Consider the following 22085-nt stretch of genomic DNA (forward strand, 5'->3'; position numbering starts at 1 on the left):
TATTTTACATTTCTATGCTTCACCAGCTGACATTATGTTTCGTACGTATTTCATTTGCTGATTCTAATTGGCCTCCACCCAACTTTCCACCATTATGTCTGGCTGCTGGAAACAGACACAGCGTGAGGAAAGATTTCAAATTGAATTTAAAGGTAAACCATCACACCAACGATCACGGGCCCAAATACAATGAACAATTCTGTTTTTAAGAGGGGTGTGCAGAGACTCCTTCTCAGAGTCTAAATCAACATGCAGACATTATACACACACTCCTGGAATCAGCATGATTTACACTTTACAGAGATTGTGTGTCTTCAATGGTTATAGTGGATAGACGTCTTTAAATCTGGTTAAAAATCATAGAACAAAAGACTCTCATACTCATCATGTTCATCTTTAGCTGCGATTCATTACAAAGTTAGAAAGCTCTCTTAACTTGTGTTCTTACATTTTAGAACTTATATACTTATAAGACCCATCGGGCACATCCAAACAGCAGCGCAACAAAAGCTGTAGTGATTAGGCGGTGTGCTGCAAGTGGAATCAAACCTGTTTTACAGTGAAAAGAACTGGAAATCAAGTCTAACAACTCTTGATAGGTAAACAGCTAAAGTTTGTCTACTTTAACAAAACAAAAATGATCCATTGACAGAACTAGTCATTTTGGATAAAAACAGAAGTCTGAATCAGCAAACAGTGTACCTTCTTAAACTGAGGTGACACAACTAGCTGGCCCTAAAGTCGAGTAAACTTTCTTTTTCTCATTTTTACAACATGTGGCAACATTAGACTTACATCCCCAAAGCATGATGGGAACTGTAGCTCCAAAACTCTATCCAAAATAGAAGTAAGAAAAAGAACAATACAATAGTGAGAAAATCATGAAAATCAGTGTTTTGTTTGTTTTTTAAGTTATTAAGGCTCATTGTGTCCCATTAACATGGTTCTTCTATCGCTGGCACACTGACAATCCCCTCTACACATTTTTGCTGATATTTGCTGTTTACTTAAACAAACTCCAACGTATCCTAAAAATAACAAAATATGACATGCCCAAATAAGACATGACTCTGCCAAAAGCCTGTAAACAAAGGGAGTCAGGGGAAGGTGAGTGAGTTTGGGGGGAAGTGGCGCAAAATAATATGTCACCTTGGGCACAAAGACATCCTGCCGCTGGGTTTCAGTATGAGCATCTTCTCTCAGTGTCCCAGTGTTACTGAAGCCTGGTCAGGCTGATTGATGTTGTACGACTTTACTGCATCTATTCACCAGTGTCACTGTGCTGCTCCTCATTGTCCCTGTTCTCCTGTTCTACAAGCAGCCTGCTTTGAAAATGGCTTCAACTTCGTGTCCTTTAGAGAATTTAAAAGGATGATTAAACAACTCGAGTCAGACGTGTAGAGAAGTCGGATTCTCTCTGTCCAGGTCCCGAACTTTTTAATCTCTGTTCCTGTGACTGTAAGTAGACTGACTGTATGAATCTGATTGTGATATTATATCTGCAAATGCAGAGAGAGCGACCTGGGCAATTAAAGGTTAAATTAAAAAACACAGTCATGCTGTCACGATCACTTCAGTGAGGCTTACTAACTTCATTACATCACTACATCTGGCACGATGGGTGAAGAAACTCGTAAGCAGCTCAGCTCGATACTGTTTTAGCGGCAGTAATGAGAACAGAGTCTGTTGCTCTAAGAAGAGGCTTTAGTCTGCAGAAAGTTCACTTTTACACCAGGCGGAGCTTTTTCTAAACTCTTCATACTAAATGCACCTTTCAGCAGCCAGTTTAATTTCTTGACAGTTCTTTAAAAAGGTACCATTTCATTTACTTGGCTGTGTCTGCAGTAATTGCTGTTTTATTGGTTCCTTCATGAAGTTTCGCAAAATTATATATGTATTAACTGTATAATATGACAATTGAGTCTTCACAGGGAAATCATACTGGACTCTGATTGGTCGACAGCAGCAAAATGAGGTCAAGCTGCTAACTGGAGGCTTTCCAGTTCACATGCTGTAAACTGAATGGACAGATTTAAGTTGGTAGGTCCAGTTGCAGATACGTTTAATGAGTAGAATTTGAAGAGTTCAGGTCTTTCTAATGTGAGGAAACCCATGAGTATCTAACCCGAGCTTGAGATGGACTTACACTCAAACTGCCTAAAAGTAAGGGGGCGATGGCTTTTCCAAATCTTAGGGAATATTTTTATGCAGCTCAACGCAGACCCCTGGCCTGTTGGTGTAGACCTGACTGCGAGTCTCGATGGAAAGAAATGGAAAGGGAGATACAGGGTTACCACATCCAGATCTTGATGGCAAACAAACATTTGATAGGCGCTTTGAGACATGTTATGGATCCAATAGTGGCATTTACGCTAGAAACATGGAATGTTATAGCAGAAAAAATAAAAATTAAAGAGAGTCATGCACATTGAAGTGGTTTGCATGACTCAAAGTTTAAGCCAGGGGTGTATAATCCGGTATTCAAAGCATGGGCACAAAAAGGCATAACGGCAACATGTACGGTTTCAGAAAATGGTGAAATTATGAGCTTTCAAGATTTAAAGGCAAAGTTTGGTCTCAAAAACAAAGATTTTCTTAGATATGTGCAGTTAAGAGACTACTTTACAAAAGAGATAAGGTCGAAACCAGATGAAACTTCAAATAATGTGACATCCACAAACTCACTAGTATGGAGGGAATTCTGCTGGAAGAATTCAACTCGCTTTTTCACAACACCCAAAATAAAACGCAGGCAACTTGCTGCACTGTTGGAGGCTGACCACTCGCATATTTTCTGGAACTGTACAAAGATAAGGCTATGTTGGGAAAAAGGTAATGCAGTTGTTAAAAATATTTTGGGATATGAAATCCCAAATACCTGTCCTGTGATGATCCTCTTGAGAGTCAAAGAGAATACATTTAAAAAGAACTGCAAAAAACATTTATATGAGACATGACACAGACTAAATGAATACCTACTTAAAATATATTTGTATGAATACTGAAAGATTTCCAGCCAACTATTCGTTGTTATTTTTTATTTGTTTATGTATCTTATTGTATATTTTCTGGGTTGATGCTGATGTGCTGTTCTGTCTATATCTTTGTGAAAATTAAAGTGAGGAAAAAAAGAGATGGACTGTTAAAAAAACAAACAAACAAACCTGAACTGATCTGAGCAGCTCGAACAGACCCCGAAGTTATGTGCTGGCTCACAACCCCCCTTAAACCCACAACGTGTCATTTTTCCACTTTGGTTTTGTACGGATTAAACAAACAAGGTATGTGTTAGTTAGCGAGCTTTAGAGGTGCTGGTAGGTGATATATTATATATTTACCTTTGAACAGAGCCAGGCTAGCTCTTTCCCCCTGTTTCCAGTCTTTGGGCTAAGCTAAGCTAACGGGCTGCTGGCTGTAGCGTCATATTTACTGCACAAACATGAGAGTGGCATCAGTGTTGTAATCTAGTAGATCAACACGATGCCCACATTTTAAAACTATTTAAATCAGGCCACCTGCTCTGCTTTACCTTTTAAGAGGCTTTGTTTCTAATTTTATATTAAAAATCAGCAGCCGGCCTGATATTGCTGCTTACTGGGATTATTTTTTGACATGTTTGAAGGCATCTTACAGATCTAACGTCAGCTCTGCAGCTATCTGACAGCGTAGTACACCCAGTTCATCAGATCACGTGTCCCCCATGTCTGGCTGTTTCAAACTCCGACTGGTTAACCCCACATCACAACCCTGTCTGCGAGGAATGAAGTTTATATACAACCAATTTGCAACAGCAAAAACATTTTGACGGAAACATAACACCGCTCGGATTACGTTTTCTATTAACATTTCAATCAGGAGAGACAAGTGAACGAAGTGAAGATAATTATTTATTATAACAGATGATATGTGATAATTAAGTCTTGACAGAAAGTCTCTGGCGCTTAGACTCTACCGGGAGAGTTTTTGTAATTGAGGGATGTCTGCCCTGAGCAGCAGCAAGATAAATCCCCCATGGAGCCCAGACACTGGTGGTGGTGGTGGCTGATGAGGCTGATGAAATGATGAAGCTGATGGAGATTGGGCAGTGATGGGGAAGTGGAGGGGCCCGCATAACAGCAGCAGGGAGAGAATCATATTATATTATCAGAATCAGAATCAGAAATACTTCATTGATCCCCGTGGGGAAACTCTTTGTTACAGTAGCTCGCCTTTACGTCAGTGCACACAGGAGAAAATACTAGCAAACAATATGATACACTATAAACACTATAAAACTATAAACACTATAAAAACAAAAAATAAATTAAGTATCAGATCGGTATAAGTATAAGATAAACTAAGTGTACCAAGTACCAAGTGGGTTTACCGGTTGATGATGATAGTACAGTATAATAATACACTGTAACAAAATAAGTAATAAGTAATAAGCAGAGGTGCATGTACTGTCGAGAGTAATAGAGGTATATAATACCAATAACAATAAATAAGAAAAACTAACATGGGGAAACTAATATTGCACGGGAGTAGTACACAGAATATTGCACAGTTATTCAATTATGGCGGAGATGTTAATGATCAATGTCCAGTTTAGTGACTTCGGGTCATACAGACTGACACTTAGAGGGAGGAGTTAAAGAGTTTGATGGCCACAGGCAGGAACGACTTCCTGCGGCGCTCTGTGGTGCTTTTTGGTGGGATGAGCCTTCCGCTGATATGATATATATCATATTATAAAAAGACAGCAGCAAGATGATATGTAGGTGTGTCGCTGTGCTATTGGATAGATGTGACCAGCTGATGAGAACAGCTGATATCAAAATTGACAGCCCCAGAAAATGACAGCAGGAAACGATGAGTGAGCATGTGGCAGAGGAGTGAATGGCAGGATGGTATGAGTGAGTGAGTCACTTGAGTTGAGTCTGAAGACTATAAGTTTGAAAATGAAAAAAAGTTAGGAAGTTTCCCAGACCTCTGTATCCTCATCTCTGCTGCAGGCTAGAGGCTCCAGGCTACATTAGTAGCTACTAGCATAACACACCTGAATCGTATTAACAGTCGAGTTGAGTTGCATTGTGGGTAATGTAGGTGCCAAGGAAGAAGAATGTGTGGGAAAAAGACAATATCTCTGGTTCTGCTGCATTGATTTTGATCCTTTTTTTAAACAGTCCATCGTGAGTCTGACAGTGTTGCAGAAGTGCGATGACAAATCGGTGGAGTTCTCTTTTAAAACCTGTAAATGCAGCAACACAAAATAGTAAAGTATACTTGTTTGTCTGTGAATAAATCAAGGTACATCAAAGGAGACTGCAGACCGACACCTTTTCTTCTGTTCAAGTTAGTTCTCTCTGATCCGGCTGAATAAAAGCAGAGTAATGGTACGTTAGCCGTTGTTTCACAAAACCATTCATACTCATTACAGCTGCAATTAGCCCCAAATGACATCGGATCACTGATTAAATAGACTACAGAGCTGCTGGCTGCAGGGCAAGGGAATAATGAATGAGTGGTGTGCAAGTGAGATTTGGGTCTGTGAACTAAAAATACGGGAAAAAGAAATTTGAAACCACCTGAAGCCTCTTCAAAATGAATCTATTCCATCACAACCTGGTAGACTGGGAACGTGATAATGATTTTTTGGTTAACTGACATTTTAGAGGACTGTTGTGTCCTATGTGCAGTGGGAAGGTGTAGGAATACTGATTGTGCTGTTAGTTAGTGCTGTTGTCAGGTCGCAGACAAGCCCGCTCACTCTTTAATTACATTTTAGATTCATGTCCTGACCAGACGCTGTGCTGCTCACTTTTTGGCTGTGGGACGCTTTCACTGCAGCACACCAAGTCATGTACACATTCGTCTGTTTCCCCGATTCTCTCTTCACTTCCCTCGAGTTTTAACCTTGGAAAACATGAATTATCTCTACCTCAGATAAGTTTCTCTGAGGTATTTGTCAAATAGCGTTCTGCATTTATAACAGGGAGGTCATAGACCAACTTTTAGCTGGGGTTATTATCATTATATTTTAATTTTAGTTAAGTCAAGTTGTCCCAGTTTGGGAAACTGGCAAACAAGAAGGATGACTCAAAGAGAATTTAGACACATCAGATGGTGAAAGTTGGTTTACCTGGATTACAGTCTGCACCTGGCAGACAGGTGGAATCAGGCAAACAAACAGAAGAATCAGCAGGACATAAACAACATGTGGGCAACAGGTAACAGACAGGCAGCAAAGGCTGGACCAGTACAGCAACAAGCGACCTGTAAATGTGGCACTGAAAGCTTGCCTCTGTTAATAATGAGAGGTTGATGAGGGAATGACGGACAGCTGAGCGGGAAGGTGAGAGGGTCAGGTCACGTCTACGGGACGGAAACTCACTGAGGGAAACCAGAGGGCACATGTGACATGACAGGTGGTGTGTTTCAGTGTTTCAATAATCGCTTGCCATGTCCTCCACCACTCTGCCTTGACACCATGTGGCCACTTAAAAGAAGATTTAAGATGGAGCACACGTGTCCTCTTCCAAGGGCGTAGGTTTGGTCTCAACATTGGAAGGGACACAACAGGAAATATTCTTACACCTATTTTCCTTATCAAACAGCAAAATACAACCGTACACCTTCTGAATTCACTGTTCTCTCTTTCACCGAACTAAGTCCGGCTTTGTTAACTCATCGTAAAACACACTTCATTCAAGCTCGACAGAAACAAAATAAAACTCACCAAAATCGTGTTTGTTAGTCTTTCCACTGTTCCAATAATCACCAACTCTGGTTTGGTTGAAATAAATCCTTAATTCACCGAGTTAGATGTGGAAAATATTCTGGCTCTACACGCTTTCGCTGCCCCTCTGATGCCCGACCTTCCTCTCGACTCCTCTCCTGCTTGACGCCTCTCCTATCTCCGCCCGAAGCAGCCGTTTTCCTTCGGCCCCCGGAGTCCGAGTCCCGGTCGGAGCTGCTGTAAATCATCTCGGTACTGTATTCACTGTCGTCAAACTGGCCTCCGTCGGTCTCAGGGGCTGTGTTCGGTCCCGGTCTGGCCGTGTTCACTGGGAGGCTGCTGAACCTGGTTTCGTTGTCTGCTCGCTCACCCAGCTCCGGTTCTGGTGCACATTCTGGACTCAGTCAGCTAATAGAACCGCTAAGTTAGCTGCATGGCTAACTAGCTAACAGCAGTTATGACCTGATTTGTGATATGCTGCCCCCTAGTTTTTTGGAGTATGAATTTGACAGGTGGAGAGTAGTCTCAATTCTTACATATTGCCGCTTTAACGATAAATTATATAGTAAAAGCACCAACAGATCTCAATTAAACTGTAACTTTGGAATGCCAATGCAAATTAAACACAAAGAAAAAGGAAACTCTTTTTAAAGATTTCATATTTATTTTTTGTTTTCTGAGATCTTCCTGGAGCTGGTCAGTTTCCTGTGTACAACACTATATTCTCAGAACCTCTCCTAATTTGTATGTAGTATGGGACTTGGACACAGAATAGGAGTAGGAGAGTACAACTGATTTAGTGCAAAAATGTATATCTGATCATACGGAGCAGATACAGTTGGGTGAACAGCAATGACAATATCTGTTGTATTTCAATGCAGTTTTCACCATAGACTCAAGTTTCAGTTCAAGTCTATTTTAGTCTCTGAAAGTTAAATTATCCTCAGTATCCGGGAGACAAACAGAGTATCTTCATCTGTTGTTTGGGGGGGCGGGTTGGGAGTTCAGTGTGAGGGTGTTGGTGTTCAGGCTGGTTATGGATGGGTCTGCCTGCTGCCTGCGACACTGCAGAGGCAGAGTTATGGCTCATGTTGTGGCCGCTGATCTGCGACCTGCGGGGTCCCACCGAGCTCTGATCAAACCTCTGCAGCCTGAGTGTGCCAGAAAACACCTAATGAAAGCCAAGATGATACTGCACTATGCAAAACACTCCCTACATGAAGATTATAGTATTCAAGTCAATGATATTATGGTGACAATAGAGACAATATGTAATTTAAAATGTGTTACGGTCACTGTAAAGTAACTATGCTACCAGACACTTTAAGGTAATTCTAATGTCTTGATCATTTTATTCACAACTGATGAAGCCTTAATCAGAGCATACATGACACGTAGGCATCAGTTCTTTTTTAAAAGACACATCATTATATCAACAATCAGCAGGTTAAAAATACATCTGTGAGAAAAATTGAAGAAGATCTGCAACACCAACAACGGAATTATACATGAGAAGAAAGCATGAAGGAAAACGAATATAAAAAGTATACAACCGAGCTAGTAGCTCTGTGAAGATATACTTCAGCACACTATACATGCCAACATGCTGATGGTATAATGTTTACCGTGCTCACCATCTTAGTTTAGTGCGTTGGCATGCTAACATTTGCTAATTAGCACTAAACACAAAGTACAGCTGAGGCTGATGAGAATGTCATTAGTTTTGCAGGTATTTAGTTATAAACCAAAGTGTTGGACAAATAAAATGTTTTGACCTGATGATGGCGTTAGATGAAAAGTCAGAGGATCATCAAAGCTATTACAATTCATCCTGAGGGGAACATGAATGTTTAAACCAAATTTCATGGCAGTCCAATCAATAGTTCTTGAGATGTTTCATTCAAAACCACAAATGTCAACCTCATGGTGGCGCTAGAGGAAAAAATGTCAGAGGATCACCAAAGTCAGTAGGATTCATCCTCTGGGGAATATGAATAGCTGTACAAAATGTCATGGAGATCCATCCAATTGTTGTTGAGATATTTCAGTCTGGACCAAAGGGGTGGAGCAACCAAATGACTGCTAGTGTGGGTAAAAACAAAAGTCTGTCATCTTTCTGGCATCATGGCTGAAGATGATATTGTCACATAATGTCAGTATAAGCAGCAATGACAAACTCCTTCCTGGCAGCAGAACATTATCTGCAACAAAATAAAGTGTTGATACTAGAATAACAGCCGAGTGACATTCAGGAGTCTTGTTTGGCAGCCTGACGCATTATTAGCTTGTATTATCGGTTTGACGCACTGACACTAACGCTCATTTTATCCTTTTCTCTCCACCCTGTGCACTCATTTTCATCTTTTCATCCTTTTATCCTTCTCATTAATCACCTCATCCTCTCTACATCTTTTTTCCCCTCGCTACCTTCCTTTCTCCCCTCCCTTTCTTTTCTCATTCCTCCTCTCTGCTTCATTCCCAGCTCATTTCACCTTGCGCTCTTCACCTCTCCCCACCTCTTTTCCTCTTTACATCCCTCTCTACCTCTCCCTTCCATCTCCCCCCTCTCCCCTCTCTCAGGTGAGAAGTGTCGGAGCTTCATTGATTTGGCCCCGGCGTCGGAGAGAGGTGAGTAATGACTGTCATTAGGAATCGCCGCCACTCCCTGCCGCTCCCCACCTGTTCATCAGGCCCAGGGGAAACCATGGAAAAAACAAAAAAATATATATACACATCTCCTTTCTGGACTCTTTCTGTGTTTGTTAGGAGCTCTCAAAAGCTTATTTTCATCTGCATTAACACTATTTAGCCACATTTACCAGCAGAAAAGATGTTCATATTGTTTGATTCTGGATTATGTAACAAAGAGTTTTCTTTTTAGATATACCTCTCTCATCTACTGGCTCACCTCAAGGGTGTACCTCAACCTACTTAAGAATTCATAATCTAACAATTCACAAAAATATTAATATACACAAAGTTTTCTGATTAATCTGTTATAGTCATCTTATCCAAACGAGATGAGGCAGATGTTGCTTCAGTAGTGGGTAGTTTTGTGTCCGGCTGTAAAGACGTCTGATTGTAAAGAAATGGTGTGACGTGTCCTTAATGTAAATGAAAACAAGGACATGGTTAATTACTTCAGAACATCAGCTCCAAAACAAGAAATGATAGGTGAAGTTCTAAATTTAGAAGACGGTCAATTTCAAAGACAGATTGTGGTTTTGGTTAAAAAAACAAAACTACTTGGTGAAGGTCAACAAAAGATGGTGGTCATGATAAAAGAAACCAGTCTGCTGTGTCAAAGTCACATGCTTTGTTGACCGACAGTAGTCTTAATTTGCTCGATCAAATGTGGCACTTGTTAGGAAAAAAAAAAAACAATCGGTCATTTCAGCAACAAGTCCTCCAAATTAAACAACAAAATGCATAATTTTTAACTGCCCTTCAGAACGACACATGGAAGCGTTTTCTGATCTGACGCCCCTATTGACGTCATTTGTCTGTCGCACAACCTTGACAAATCACTGCTGAAAAATAAATCCATTTTATGACCAATGCTGTCGTTTTCTGGTGTCTCAACATTTACAGTTTTATTTTGGTCTGAGCCACCAACTGTCCAGAACGTACAGGCGCAGTGTGTGCTGCTGCTTCCCTGTTTGTCCTGATTTTATAGGACAAAAAGAAGATGAAGTCGGCTTTAAGGTCTCAGTATTCTTCAAACAAACTAGTTTGTACAATATGTCGTCCGACCACATTTAAAGGCAAGCCGGGTAACCAGTGCCACGAGGAATAAGGAACAATGTCAATGAACAGGCTTACGAGATGGTCAGGCAGGTCAAAACCAGATATGGCAGTCCAGAAAGGCAAACACATCCGACAGGGAGCAGGCAAAATCCAAAATCCAAAAGAACAGGCAAGGTCCAAGAAAACAAAGTCCTCAGGGGCAAGTGACCTAGAAGCTGAAGATTGGAGTTGTGGATCTCAGGCGGACAGCCTCAGGGCTGGACAGGGGTGGAGCAGGAGACCTCAGGCAGACGGCTGAGGGCGGAGCAGGTCCTGAGCTGCTGCCATTAGTGCTGAACCGCAGCGATCTCTAACAAACACAGGGAATCTGGCTGGACTGCTTGACATACAGACAAAAAGACTAAATACACTAGTGAGGGGAGGATAACTAGACACAGGTGAAACTAATCATTTCGGGGCAGACAATCAAAACTGGCGGGAAACACACAAAGGCAGGAAGTTATTTGATCAGTAACGACAGGATAGGTGAGTAACAGGAAACAATGAATAGATGAATGAATAACACAATGAAAACGTAACCTGGGAAGCAGAGGCTGGAGACAGGGGCCGAGGGGAACTGAGTAGTAGATTGTCATAAAAAGTGTCTATGGGTGTCTCAAACCTGCATTGTTTAGTCCGGTTGAATCTGACTCGTTTTACGCCTTGGCACAATTCGTTTGGGCAGATCTGAACACAGCAATTGTACTCGGCTACAGACCAAAACAACGAAGTGAGGTCTGACCTGGACTAACAAGAAGTATGTTGCCTATTAATTTGCAGATAGGAGCTTCTTCAGGACCGTCTTCCTGTGTTTGCATTTTGGTTCGCTTGAAAAACCAAAACACGGAGAAATTTCAAGTTTATCAATTCTTTCCGACTCTCCTCAGAGACACTCATGGTGTTGTGTAAAGAATAAAAAAGAGAGCTTGAGAGGAAAGCTCAAATCCAGCCTACTTTCACACCTCCACACACCTGGCCAATCACTATGTAAAGTGCCAGATTTTCTGTTTCACAAATTAACATTAAACTATGTGGACGTAACCTCTGATTCCGTCATCGGAAAAATGGTTTCAGATGCTCTCAGGCGATTCTACAAGCACTTCATTTGAGGCATCCTGAGGCCTTCTTTGTGATTATATTGACAGAGGAGGCAGCAGAAGGAAAGTGACATGTATTAATTGATATGAACAAGCTCAGTGTTTTCAGGTGTTTTCAGTTTTATGATTTATGGAAGTTATAGGAACCTATACCCTAACAAAAATGAGGATGATTCCTCATGTTCACATCTAACTTTTAAGCAGATTTTAAGCCAATTTCTCAAATTTGTCACAAGAAAATCATTGTATGTTTCCATCAACAATATAGTAAGCATAAATATATATATATATATATACAGTATATATACATACATAAAGAGATTTAACCTTATTAGAGCAGCACAGGTCTTCTTTACATCATAGTATTTCATTACTGTTTTAAGCTGATATGATGTTACCTTCATGAATTAATTGATTTCTTCTGTGTTGACCCTGTACAGTTGATACATGTCAGTCTTGTTCTTAATTATAAAGGTAATTCAGTTTTTTTTTCTACCATAACAAATCAGTGTGTCTTCATTTTCCAGGTATTGTATTCTTCTTTATTGCTTCCTTATCATGTTTTTGTCATCATTAATATGAACCCTTATGTATCTATGTATCAGGTGCTGGTTAGTGAAAGAATATCTCAGTTACCTCCTCCAGATTCTTCCTAACTGAGGATAAGAGCAGGTTATTTCTACCAGCACTTGGTGTTTATATCCTGCAGCTCATAAAAGGAATATTTGAGCGTCCAGAAGAAAGGGAATATTTTGGCTGCATGTGGGCGTAGCCTCTAATTCGCTGTTTCATGCAGAGCAGGTAGTTAATAATGAAAGTTCTCTGATTGTGTCATCTGTTAATGCCATCTGGAAGAAGAGCAGGAGTGTTGCACGGAGCAGTGGTGGATGATATGATGTATTGAGCGGGGCGACCTTGCTTCTCACACAAGGATACAATATGTTAATCTGCCTTCCTTTGAGCCCTACATGCTCACTGCTGTGTTTTATAACACGCAGCTGCTCCTCAGCCAGATTCAAGTTGGTTCTTAATGAAAACTGAAACAAACAAAATTGAATTTGATTACAAGAAAACACTCAGAGAGCCAGGGTCATCGCCAGGATTTTAGAAATACTGTGGTCATGAGTGCACCTGAGAAATGCCACCAACCAGACTCTTATTTAAAATATCACTAAATTTCACTTTTTATTTATGCATTTAACCGTTCAGTTGCATTTTCTGTACATTTTATCTCGCTCTTCACTGCCAGCTACAGTATGTAACTCTGGTGGACAACACTATATCTGTTTTATTTTCATTTATTTCATTTTTTTGCCTAAAAACAAGTCCAGTTTTAAACCTGCTCTAAGTGATTTTTTTGGCCACTTGGAGGCAGCGCAACAAGCTGTAAAAACATACATTTTATCACCTTATAAAGTTCTTATGGCAAATGTGTTCGCAATCAGCTGCCTATTTACACAGCAGACACAGAGCAACATGATCACCCTACTGGAGTCTTGGTTGTGTCCACCTGATGAATGTAAGTCAAATATTCACTCTCCTTTTAGCTGTTTCTGGTCTCCACCAACGCCTGAGGGAAATATCTGGCTCTTTAGCTGCTAAATTATCCGCTCTGTTCACCGGCTAGTCTCTGTGTCTGTCTGCTGTTTGGTGCTGGGCTGGCAGTCTACAATGGGTTTATCATTTATGGGTTTATCATAGATTTCTTGCTCTAAACAGCTGATCCAAAACAGTAAATGTGCTGTGAAACCAAAACAATGTGAAGAAAGAGGCTAAAAAGCCTTTTAGGAGCTGTGGGGAACGCCAGAGTCAGTTGATAATTCTCTGTGGATTCGTCACTATGAGCAGCATTCTTCACATTGCACATAGTCTTTCGATCCATTGCTAGTATAGAGATATTGATTAGTGCTGCTTCAAGATATTCAAGATATTTATCCCCCTTGAAAACCCAATATGTGTAATCTTAGAATGTGAAACTCCTCTTCATGTCGTCAAACCGACCAAAAATATTCCAAAAACAAAAATATTACTGAGAAAACATCTGTGTTCCTAGAAAATATTTTGAAATGTTTCATCTTTATTTGGATCTGTGCATGATTTGGTTCATTCAAGTGCAGTAGTTAGTTTGGTTTGTAGATCCTCACCAGAAACAAATCACTTTCCCCTTGGCTTTTCTTTTCACCAAACTCCTGCAGACGAACAAACAATCAAACAAAAGGGACAGAAAACACGATCTCTTTGGCAAAGACAGTTAAAGACAACAAGACAAAAAACTAAACTGGAATTATCATCAGGAAATCCAAAATTAAACAAAAGATGCATCCATCCAGTGGCAGCAAGGTGCGTCTGTCTGTTTTGTCTTACGATAGCTGAAAAAAAAAAAGTTGATTGAAGGCAAACTAGAAATTACAGTAACAAAATAAGTGTTTAGTTTCTTCTGGTAGCCATGTTGTGCAGTTGTGAATGAAAAGAGAAAAAGTCAGAAAAGAAAAGGACTACAATGGAAGTAGCTCAAAAAACTTTCCTGTAAATAAAATTAAATAAACATAAAATGAGCTTGGTGTCTGACATACAACATCTGCATAAATTAATTTCTCTATTATGAAATTAATCTATGACAGTTTTAAGAATTGATTAATGGTTTTGTTTTTCATTTATCAAGTAAAAAACATTAGGGGATTGCAGCTTCACTGTTAAGATTTGCTCCTTTTCTCTGTTTCATATTGTTAATTGAATCCCTATGAGCTTTTATAACTGTAGATTAAATTAAGTAATTTGAGAAAAAACTATTTCTCCTATATATACACTATTTTTTAATGTAAATTATTTAACTCATTATTCTCAAAATTAATTGAAATATTAAAAAGTATTGACGTAAATCAGTTGAAGCCCTAATTAAATTCACTAGAAATGACCTCAGTGTATTTAAATGTCCCTGTGATTCATTTTTTTATCATAAATCCAAGCACTGAATCAATTAATCAATAATCTTGTCAGTGAGGTTCCCTGTGGGTCTAAATCTTATTAAATCTGCGTTCTTGACATGGAAATGTTTTGAGAAAGATGGTGTCAAAAATGTGTAACAGACAGAAACTGTCGACATCACGCACCACTGACACGCACAGAGAGTAATTAAAGATGTAATTATTTAAGATGAGGCTCGGTCTGATGAGCTCCCTCCTTCCTGTTATCAGTTCTGCTGGTCTTCGGTTTAATGAAGTCTCAGCCTGCTCCGTCTACTAATACATATTCAATAAGATAGAAACAGGGGAGAAAATTATTTTGGTCAATATTGTTGCATTGTGAGTTCCCCTTACAGGCATTTTATACCCCTGGAATTCGTTTCCATCAACTGGTTGGAAATTAAAGCTGCAGCTAACGAGAAACCAGAGAGTGAGGTTGATGTAGCTTCATTAAAAATCAAAACCAAGACGTCCTGACAGTCAGTGGAGTCAAAGATGTAATTCATGTAACTTGCAGGGTCCTAATTTTAAATATCAAATCTGGAACAAGCTCTTTGTTACAGGTTTCTTTCAAATTCATCTTCAAATATGTTTAATTGGCATGACTATAATTAAAGTGTTGCCTACGCATGTTGTACAAGGTAAAAATGTTTGTATAACAAATCAGAATGTAAGACAAGTCATGCCAGCAGCTCTGTGAGGCATGAACGGTGGTGCGTTGAGCTAAATGCTAACATCAACATGCTAACATGCTGATGATAAGCAGGTATAATGGTCACCTTTTTCACCAGCTTAGTTTAGTGTGTTAGCATGCTAATATTTGTGAATTAGCAGTAAACACAAAGTACAGCTGAGGCTGATGGAAATGTCATTGGTTTTGCAGGAATTTGGTCATAAACCACAAAGTATTGGACGAATAAAAATATTGACCTGATGATTGACCAAAGTTTTCGATCTGAGGGGAACATGAATGTTTGCACCAAATTTCATGACAATACATCCAATCGTTGTTGAGATATTTTAATCTGAAAATGCCAACATCACGCTACAATAAAAGTCAGGGGATCACCAAAGTTATTATAATTTATTCTGATGGGAACATGAATGTAGGTAACAAATGTTGTGGCAGTCCATCCAGTAGTTGAAATATTTCAGTCTGCACCAAAGCAGTGGACTGACAGACAGACAGACAGACCAGTATTGCCATCCATAGATGCTGCTAGCATGGCTAAAAAACCAACATCATGACGAAACACGGCTCAGTTACTGTTTGTCATTCTGAAGGTTTCAGCTGCTGAGACTCTGCAGGTTTGTAGTTTCTCCTTCAGATGGCCTGATCTGAGCAGCCTTGCACCATGACATCGTAAAGTGGTTAGTGTTGCTTTTATCACTGATGCCCCCAGAGGTTTCTGTTCATCCTCTCACTCCTCTCTCCTCTCCTGTTTCTCTTTATCATTTTTCAGTGGTTTCATCCATCTTTAATTTACTCTAACTTTGTTGTTTGGTATCATAAAACCGAGTGTCGATTTCGCCTGTTTCACATCCATCACTGCTCCCTCTGACTGTCTGCCGCTTGTCTGTCTGCTTTCATTAGGAAGTCTGTTTTCACGCTGAAGCACTGTTCACCTCGGCCTATAAATTGTAAATACTGTCCTTTAACTGGTAGCAATAGTTTTGCAGCAAAATGCAGGAGCTAATTAGGGTGTGATGGCAATGATTTCTTCCTGACAAACAGACATCCACCAGTGTTTCACTGATCTCAGAATAACAAAAGAACACTTGATCCATAAATTGTTGCAATGAATTTAGTTATATTCTTTACGTTTTTAGAGACAATTTGATTTTAGGACTCAATAAGAAGACCAATGTCTTCACTGTCCCAGAGTCGAAGCAAACTTGATTCTTGAACCTGGAGTGTAAAAGCTTATCCCTGTGGGGCAATAACCTGTCAAGGTACAGTTACACTTTCTTGAAAATAAAATGTTTTATCCTCAAAAATACTTATCCACAAGTGACCAAAATGGCATGATTATTAGGCTATATTTAGAAAATCAGTGTGCCATTTCTGTCTGTCCTTGTTGCTGCTAACTCTTGTCCTGTGGATGTGTAGACTGAAGGAGACCGTGTAGACGGAGTTACTAGTGTGGCGACAAGGAAGTGATCCCTCACCCACTTCCTACAACTGTGTTTGGTTGACCTCCTGGGTGCCTGCAAGCAGAAGGGCTGAAGCTAGAGTGCAGGAAATCTGTGCAAGCAACAATATATCTGAGTGCAAGCACACAGTTTGAGAAACTCTAAGTGCAAGCAGGGGCTATTTGAGTGCGAGGGCAGGGTTTTGAGGGCAGGGTTTTAAGGGAAAGAAAATTTGAACTGAAATCAATAAGTCATGCTTTCAAATTAAATGAACATGCTCTTGAATAAAGATAGGAAAATAATCCCATACATCATCAGGTCAAAATTTCAGTTTGTCCAGTACTTTGGTATTCTTGTGATGTTACTTCTTGTGACACTACAGTGACTGTTTACATAGTTGATTGCTTCTGACTGGATGGCTCTACAGATGTTTCTTAGCAACAAGCTTACACATTACTAAAGTCGTTACTAGCCAAGACATTTCTTAAGTTTTAATGATGCAGCCTAATTTATTAAATCACTCATTTGAAACCAGTTAGTAATTGAAAAACTTTACACATGAACTTAGAGATTGATTTTCCCCTCATTACAAGTCTGTAATGGTACGTCTGTGAAAATTGTGATATTTTTCAATATCAACCCACCAGACATCTCAGGTAATCTGCCACTGGTCTGCTTATTGTTCCTAGAATTGAAACACAACCTCACGAAGCTTCACTAAACTGGAACAAACTTCCAGACAATCTGAGACTTGCCATCTCTTTGCCATTGCTTTTAATTACATTTTTGGCTGCACCATATTTTTTCTTCTTTTTAAAAAAAAATCTACCATTATATTTTGTTATTACACTCAATGTCTTATGTAAAACATGTTTAATATAAAATAATGTTTCCTTGCCTTGCCTAGAGAGAAGTGTGACACAAAATTAGCTATCAATTTTAGCTGCTCAAGGATCCTGTAGCTCCCCCAAACTCACTGATGTTCAAATTGAAAACTCAGCCTGGAGGTCGTACTTCCAACTCATCTACATCTGCAACAGAGCGGAGCAGAGTAGATAATCCTGTTTAATGCTGTGTTGTGAGCCTCACCGATTTAAGAGGAGCTTCTGCCTTTTAGAAATTATAAATGTGGAGAGCTGTGGAGAAAAAAAAGTCTGAGTTCTAGTAGTGAGAGTGGATCCCGAGGGCAGCTTCGGTGCAGGATGACAGCTCCACTCTGCTTTAAAAATGTTCACATTTCCAGAGCGCGAAAAAGTACAGTAAGGTTGTAAAACTTGTTCATCATCCTGCATAATGTCTCTCTCTGCTCTGATGGGATTTTTTTTTCCTCTCGGTGTACAGCCCTGTATGACCAGAGGGCCCCTCCGACACAATAAAGAGCCAATCATTGTGTCAAACAAGCAGGTGGTGAAATCAAACACACACTCCCCTCCTCCTGTGGGCTGAACAGAAACAAATGTTTCACCTTGGTTTGAGCTCTAAGTGTCATGTCCTGCCTGTAGTGGAGAAATGTATCATCATTGTCAAAGTTTCATCAGTAGTTTCTGGGTTACCAAACACTGGATGAATGAATGAAGACAGAATTAATGGAGGGACAATTCAACATCCCCGCCCTCAGTTTGTGCCTGGAGGACAAAAATACAACAATGGAAATCTAATATCCACATCCGTCTCTGCACATGAATGGACCAGGAGTGAAGGTCAACACTGACATTTTATTAGAAAAAAAGATATGGCAAGGCAAGTTTACTTGTAGAGCACATTTCATATGCAAAGCAGTTCAAAGTTACTTTTAAACATTAACAAGTAAATACAGCATTAAACATTAAAATGCAAATGAAAACAAAGACAAAGACAATTATTTCAGTTTCGTCTATGCTTAGCTGAAGGAAGTTCAGGCACATCCAATCAATGATTTGTTCAGTGCATATAGAATCAAAAACACTGTAATTGTTTGGTGCAGGAGCAAGGTAAATGTGGATGTCGTCTGCATAATTGAGATAGTTGATTTTTGTATTATGCATAATTTGGTCAAATAGAAGCAAATAAATAATAAGTAAGAGGCGCAAAGATTTAGCTGTGGACGCACATCCTGTTCGTCCTCTTGGATGCGTAGTTGTCAAGTGAAATCTTGCCCAAATCAATTTCAGGCAAACATTTATTTGAAACAAAAATAGAAATCTTGTGTCAGCTGTGGATGTGATGGATTTGTTTTAACTGATTAGCTTCAGGACTTCAGCTTCACTTTGTTTTATGTAGGTCTCTATAAGACTGCATTACACACTGTTGCAGCCATTATGTATGTATGGATTATTTGTTTATATTTTGTAATAGTTTTTTAACACTGGGTGGCATATGGAGCAGGAAGGTATATAGGTGAGCAAACTAGTTTATACCCAGTCTAGCAATCAATCAATGGCTTTGAGTAGTCACCACACACACTGATGCACTGAGAAGTTTGGCATGTTTTGTTAAATGATAAAAGTATTTTGTGTTCCTGTTTCTGTTTATATTCTGTCATCTATAGAGTTGAATACTGTCACACAACAGTCCATATTCACTTTGACACACTGCTGTCTGTTTGTTCAAATGAACTCCTTCAGTCCAAACTATGAGCCCTCTGAATCCAGTCGCAGACACATTTCACCTCATGGTTCCTCAGCAGGTCTCTGCGTTTTTTCTCCCTGAGCGCCGAGTGGAAAAGCCTCAGATGTTTGACAAGTCGAAACCATGACCTCCAGAGTCCAGGAGTTCTTTCAACACAACTTTGTGTTTCTTTTTGTGAACTTCAGTATCAGTGTGCATGTCTGAGAAAGCGACACAGAGCTAAAGGGAAAATGTAGTTAGGATAAGAGGAGCGCTATCCCACAAGTCATTGCTGCATTCAGTTTGATGTACTTCCTCTTCTGGCACCAATCCCAGTCTTTGTGTGTCATCTGAAGGACAATGCCTGCTCCGAACAGACTCTTAATAAAAGATTTTAATTTGAGAACATATTCATTTTAAACTAAGCCATAATGCTGAACGTTGTGGTTCATTCACACTGTGGCAATCCCTGCTGTGCAGCAGAGAATATCGTGTTTTCTCAAAATGATCACTTCTAAAGAAAGGGAAAACAATTAAAAACACTTTTACATTTACTGTAAAACCAAAAGGTACCCGGGTGCATGAAACGAATTGCATTATTTTAGACATTTTATGGACAATTCAATTAATAGAATAAATAAGTGACAAATTAATCTATTGTTTTAGCCCTGTTTGATACCTTTACATTTTACCATATTTATGCCCCAAAACGTAGAAGAGTCTCACGTTTATTCAAATAAACAAAAATCATAATTGACCGTTTGCTAGTTAGGTGCTACGACTGTCAAGCTGTCCATTCTAGCACGGCACATATGCAGTTTACAATGATAACGGTGGCAGCTAGATTTATTATTCAAAAATGACAGCACAGTATAAGGAAAAATGTAAGTTCACGCTGTCTGTCATAACCCTGTTTAGATGTCTACAGAAAAACTTACTTGGACAAGCAAGACAGAGGTTCAAGTTCTGCTTTCATGTTCGTATTTCCAAAGAATATGTTCACTTTTAAGAGAAAAAGCTTTTACGATAGTAAAAGTACTGTGTTTGGTGAATGTAATCTCGGGTAACGATTGGGCTGGGGCTGCTGGAGTGTCAACTTCCCCAGATCAGGACAGAGCCACAAACATTACGTTAAACTCTGAAAGTATTCAGGACTGGACTTAATCGATTCCTATTCCCTTTTGTGGAAATCCCCTCTTGTGTTTTTGGTTTTGAAAGGCAAAAAAAAAGAAGTGAAATAGTTCGAGTTTAAAGAATTTATGCATTTGACAGTAGCCTGAGTAACTCTTCATAGCAGATGAGGCAGCACTCATTTCAGATATTAGACTTCTCCACCACACTGGAAAGAGTTCTTTTTGTTACCATGCCTCTGTGTGTTTCTACTGGTGTATTTCTGTGTATAACTGAGATGTGTGTGTTGTGTTTGCAGGTGTGTTGTGGTTGTCGGTGGTGTCGGAGGTGCTCTACATCTTGCTGCTGGTGGTTGGCTTCAGTCTGATGTGTCTCGAGCTTTTTCACTCCAGCAACGTCATCGACGGACTCAAACTCAACGCCTTCGCCGCTGTCTTCACCGTGCTGTCCGGTAAGACACCCGTTTCCCTTCTCCATGCCTCAGGAGTACTCAAGTACAGATTTGAGGTACTTGTACCTCCATTTTCTGCTACTTAATACTTCTACTTCACTACATTTCAGAGGTAAATATTGTACTTTTTACTCCACTACATTTATTGGACAGCTGGAGTTACTAGTTACTTTTCAATTGAAGATTTTGCATTAAAACATTTGATAAGCTCATAAAATACATTGTTAAACACATTGTTAAAGATTAAAACTGTGGTTTTCAGCCTTTTCAGTTTGTGACCCTTACAGAAAAGTGTCTAATTGTGTCTCCTTGTCATGTTTCAGATGTCTATGAGTAGTTAGCAGTTCCACCAAAGTTACTTTGTTTATATTTTGCAGATAATACTTACTACTTACTCCTACTTATACTTAAGTAGGACTTTTGAATGCAATACTTTTACTTGTAATTTGAGTATTTTTACACTGTTGTGTTGGTACTTTTACTGAAGTAAAGGACCTGAATACTTCTTCCACCACTGTGGAAGTAGGTGAAGGTTTGCAAGAAATCCCCACTGTGTGTCCTGTCCTGTCACTTACTACATGTAGAGGTTTCGGTCTTGAACACATCTTCCTTGTAAAAGATTAATTTGTAATCTCAGAAGGATCTGGTTAAACAAAAATAATAATCAACGATAAGAACAATGATTTAAAGTATTAACTTAGCAGCAGGAGTTTACAAAATCACCACCATGAGACATCATATTCCTCTAACGCACTTCCACTTTCAGAAATGCTCTAAGAATAACGAGGCGTGGACAGGGACTGATGCAGATTTGTGAGGTCGTCCAGGGTCAGAGGTTATCCCCTGGAAGCCCTCGCTGGGTGGGATGCCAGGGATTTTTCTCCCAACTCATATTAAACCTCTTACATAAGAAGTTGGCTCTGTGTCTCCTCCTCAGGCCTCTCTGAGGATGTTTCCAACAGACAGACATTTTACAGGCTTTTCACTGCTAACCTGAGAAGCTGTGATCACAATTCCTGTTCTTTACACATCACACCACAAGCGATAGATTTGATCTAAATCACAGTTCTTAATGACATGAGATGCTAATGAATATCCTTTATCAGGAAAATGTTAATCAACGTTTTGAAAATCAATATCATGGCGGCATGGGGAGCCCATTCTTTATTAGTGAAACAGGATCAAGGCTCGAAAAGACAATACAACACGTACAGTTTGAA

General features: G+C 39.6%; 1 protein-coding gene across 1 annotated transcript in view; it reads left to right on the forward strand.

The window, feature by feature from the left end:
* Nucleotides 1-22085, forward strand: part of gsg1l (gsg1-like) — a 38569-nt gene that overhangs the window by 7462 nt on the left and 9022 nt on the right. Inside the window, exons 2-3 of the mRNA XM_044181642.1 lie at nucleotides 9299-9346; nucleotides 20713-20865. Of these exons, the coding sequence (XP_044037577.1) occupies nucleotides 9299-9346; nucleotides 20713-20865 (201 nt within the window). The remainder of the gene's footprint in view (nucleotides 1-9298; nucleotides 9347-20712; nucleotides 20866-22085) is intronic.

The sequence above is a fragment of the Siniperca chuatsi genome, linkage group LG21 (genome assembly GCF_020085105.1).
Source record: "Siniperca chuatsi isolate FFG_IHB_CAS linkage group LG21, ASM2008510v1, whole genome shotgun sequence".
Lineage (NCBI taxonomy): Eukaryota > Metazoa > Chordata > Actinopteri > Centrarchiformes > Sinipercidae > Siniperca > Siniperca chuatsi.